Genomic DNA, 4,574 nt, shown 5'->3' on the forward strand with positions numbered 1-4,574 from the left:
TAATACTCCTATATATATAGGAATGGAAGGAAGAAGACTCTCACAAAACCCCAAGAAACTCATTACAGAATCGCCTCCTCCATATTAAAGAATCCAACACCAACACCCTCTCTCTGCCAACCAGCCTACATACGCACTTTCTTTCCATTCCAAGACACCAAGATCATCTTTAATCTTCTCTTCTCAACAAAAGTCGAAGAGGAACCTGCTACATAGCTTATATATGGCACCTTGTGAGTCTGTTGTTAATCTTCCAGTTGGTTTTAAATTTCGTCCAAGAGATGATCAGCTATTGGGATATTATCTTCTTAACAAGGTTCGTGGCACATCCTTTATGTATGACAATGTTATTCCAGAAATGGATCTTTATGGCAAGATCGAGCCATGGGATATATGGCATGAATATGGTGGACGCAACTTAGCCAAAAGTGAAGACCTTTATTTCTTCACCAAATTGAAGAGCCTGAGTGACAAGGACTCCCGCGTGGCTCGCACGATAGGGTCCGGGACATGGAAAGGTGAGAACTCAGGGACCCCAGTCAGTGATCCGAAGAATGAGGAGAACGATTTAGGTATATGGAAAAGGTTTCATTATGAAAACCCTAAATCTGTTCAAGACGGTTGCTGGATTATGCACGAGTACAGCCTTCACCCTTCATTGGTGAAGCCCAAACCAAACTCAACCGATCAGTTTGTGCTGTGCCGGATTCGAAAGAATGACAAGGGGAAGAGAAAGTTGAGAACTGCAGAAGAGGATAATGAAACTGACAATCCAGTACAATCTCAAAATAAGAGGCAAAGGCCGCAACAAGTGACTAGCTTTGAGGAATTTATTGGTAATTGCACTCCCATGTCTGAGGCTACTGGAATTGGTGGGAGTGTTTCATACTTGCCAACTGGACTCACTCAATCTCAGCCGGACAGCTCTTTTGCATACCCAACAACTGTGGTCTCTTCCCAAGCTAGGGAAAACTATACTGATGACGTCAGCCAATTTCATGGTGGCAGTGATGGCGATGCCCTAATGAGCGATTTCTCACATTTGGACACCGCACCACCATTCACGGAACAAGCCTTGGGATCAGTTTGTAACCAAGAGAGGGCGTCAGATGTTTATGAGGCTCAACAAGGCCTGGGCCTCATTGACAATAATATTGGACATTGGCCTAATCCATTTGGTAGTGAAGAAGACCAAGTCAATGTGTTCGACTTCTGGATGGATTATGATTTACTCAACCACTTGATCGACTATGATGATGATAATGATGGTCCGCGGCAATCTTCCACAGCACAGTTTATGGGAATGGGAATGGAGAAGACTTCTACTGCAAGTAGTGAAGCTAATGTGGTCATCATAGATTGACCAATTAAGTCATGTACATGTTCCACGTTTACAATCAATTCATCTTTTTCTTCATTGGGTTGAAATTAGATTAAATTTATGTATGTTTCTACGAACAATATATAGCCGGATCACTTCGCTGTCTGTCATGAAAAGTTTCGAGATCAAAAATGCAATTAGCCAAATATACACACTTTAGAGATCTTACTCTGTTAATTTGTCCAGGGATCACTTTGGTGTCTGTTATCAGATATAAGCGGCCAATTTTTCTTTTTCTTTTTCTTTTTTTTTTTTTTTTTTTAAAGTGATGTTGTTGAAGTTTTTGAGATCAAAAGCCTTATTGTTTGAGCTTTGGAAACAAAAGTTATTTTATATCAGGAGATTTATTTTACTCTGGAGTTATCAAAGGGGGCCTGGTCCCATTACTCAGGAATAGGTCAAAGTGTCACAATAATCTGAGAACTTCCTTATTCACATCCTCAGAACTTCCTGAAGTTGATGCCGAAATATCACTGGTGTCCAAAGCAGCAAGATGTATTATGTCCTCGATCTCTTTCACCACTTCCCCCATTCTAGGTCTTTTAGCTTGCAAGTCTTCTAAACACAATATTGCCAAATCAACAAAGTTTTCCGAACCCTTCAGCTCCCTTCCCAAACCAATGACTGGATTGGCCGAAACAAATAGCAAGTGGGCAGCACATTCAACATTCCCGAAAGTTAAGTAGATTTCGACAGGAACAAAGCTTATACTGGTACTCAGTACCTTAACTCATTCCTTCAGAAACCCCATTTCCAAATTTCCAGTTTAAAACTCGTTTCAAAATATTTTCCATATTATTGAGTGTTACCAAATTTTCCTTAAATTCTAATCCGTGAGTGCATCATGAATATAAAGGAGGAATATGGAGTATTGAGCCCAAGAATTCAATGCCTATAGAAAGCCACTTAAACACAAAACCACAATAGAAATTTGTGGCAACGAAGAAAAATATTGTCTTGGTTCTTTTATGGTTCTACAAATTACCACGAACACATTCATTTTCATCATATCGTATCTTCATCCGTCATGTTTGTTGTAGGGTACGAAATTTCTAGTCTGACAAATATAAAATTGAAAATGCATTTAATTTGAGGTAGGGGCCAGGACAAAACCAATCGAATTGTTCAAACCAGCCAAACTAAACCAGTCCGACTAGTTTGGTTCGAATTTTAACAATAAAAAAAAGTGTAAACTTGAACCAAACCATAATTAATTTGGTTTGATTCGAATGGACCTATACAGAATTCAATCAAATCGAATCAAAACATATATACTAATCTTATTATTTTTTGGCACTGGGCTCCTATAGGTTATCACCATATACCCTTAATATAGTGGAACACAACTATTGAAAAAACCTTCTCCCATCACAAAATAAACAAATCGTTATGGTGTGTGTGGATAAACCCAAAAAAAATTACTACAAGGGTAATTAAAGAAAATAACATTTCGTCAAACAATTAGAGTGGACACCAGTTCCAACTTAGGACTCGGGTATGAGCCTTTGTGTTCTTCACAGAAATTTGATGGCACATCAGGTAGTAGGTATGTAAGAGCATCTCCGAGGGAGTCTTCAAATTTTAGTCAAATCACTTAAAAGGTGTTTTCTCTAGCAATGTTCTCTATTTTAGCTAATCTGAAATATTTTATTGCTATTTTCTCTTTCTCTTTCTCCCTCTTTCTCTTGCAAATCAAATATGTTAAAAAGAAAAGTAGAAACCCAACCCCGCCAACCTCCCATATGTCTCTATCTCTCTCCCCTCTTTTTCTCTCTCTTCCTAGCCAAATTCTCTCTCCTTCTTGCTAGATGTAGAGAGCCAAAAATTGGTTCTCCAAAATAGAGAGCCAAGTAGGGAGTCTCCTGAACCCTCCTAGTTGCATTAGTTTGTCCCTTATAAATATTAATTTGCTACTTTCAACATATCCAAAGTAGATATTAATCTTCCACTATATGATATTTTCATGTAATTTTTATAACATATGTTATTCTTATTCAATAATATGTGAGAATTATTTGTATGCGTCTTATTGAAAATTTTGATAACAATACGTGTATAAAACATTACAAATACGTACGTACAAGTACAATACGACTATTGTATGTTTGCTTTTTTAAAAACGTGAGACGTGTACAGAACACGATTGTATTATTAAAAAATACGTATGTACGTACGTACGCATATATATATATATGTAAAAGACCATAGCCGCTCGTCTATACTATTTATTAAAGACAATTTTTAGAAAAAAAAAACAGTAAAACCTCCTGGCTATACTATTTTTGAAATGGAGTATAGCCGCGCGGCCATACTATTTCCTAAAGAATAAAATAGAGCAGTTAAAAAGAATTTTAAAAATATGCGCATACCCGTGCGGCTATACTATATTTAATATAAAAAAAAGGGTAAACAACAGCTATTTCTCGCCACGTGTCAACACAGTTTTAATTTTTAAATAAATTAAAAAACACGGAGTATAGCCGTGCGGCTGTACTATTTTTTATTTAAAAAAAGATAACCCCTGTCATTAATGTGCCACGTGCCAAAAATAAGTATGGCCAATAAGTATAGCCGCTCGGCTATACTTATTTTAATAAAAATTTCACAGTATAGCCGCCCGGATATACTCTTTAAATACATTGCGTTTAAAAGGGGCTATTCCCTTTAATACAAAAATACAAAAATAAAAAAGGACCCTCCTAGTTGCATTAGTTTGTCCCTTATAAATAATAATTTGCTAATTTCAACATATCCAAACTAGATATTAATCTTCCACTATATGATATTTTCATGTAATTTTTATAGCATATGTTATTCTTATTCAATAATATGTGAGAATTATTTGTATGCGTCTTACTAAAAATTTTGAAAGCAATACGTGTATAAAATATTACAAATACGTACGTACAAGTACAATACAACTATTGTATGTTTGCTTTTTAAAAAACGTGAGACGTGTATAGAACACAAATGTATTATTAAAAAATACGTACGTACGTACGTGTATATATATATATGTAAAAGACCATAGCCGCTCGTCTATACTAATTTATTAAAAACAATTTTTAGAAAAGAAAAAAAAACAGTATAACCTCCCGGCTATATTATTTTTAAATTAAATAATTAATTATTTAACTAATCGGTTTTAATTTGAATAACAGAGCCCAAGAGCCTCAAGGCTCAAGGTCCATCT

The 4,574-nt window shown here is 35.9% G+C and overlaps 1 protein-coding gene across 1 annotated transcript; it reads left to right on the forward strand.

The window, feature by feature from the left end:
• Window positions 224–1,756, forward strand: LOC18781016 (NAC domain-containing protein 45). Its single transcript, XM_007213414.2, has one exon. The coding sequence runs from the start codon at window positions 224–226 to the stop codon at window positions 1,361–1,363; it is 1,140 nt and encodes a 379-aa protein (XP_007213476.1). The 3' UTR covers window positions 1,364–1,756.

This window comes from Prunus persica, chromosome G4 (genome assembly GCF_000346465.2).
Source record: "Prunus persica cultivar Lovell chromosome G4, Prunus_persica_NCBIv2, whole genome shotgun sequence".
Lineage (NCBI taxonomy): Eukaryota > Viridiplantae > Streptophyta > Magnoliopsida > Rosales > Rosaceae > Prunus > Prunus persica.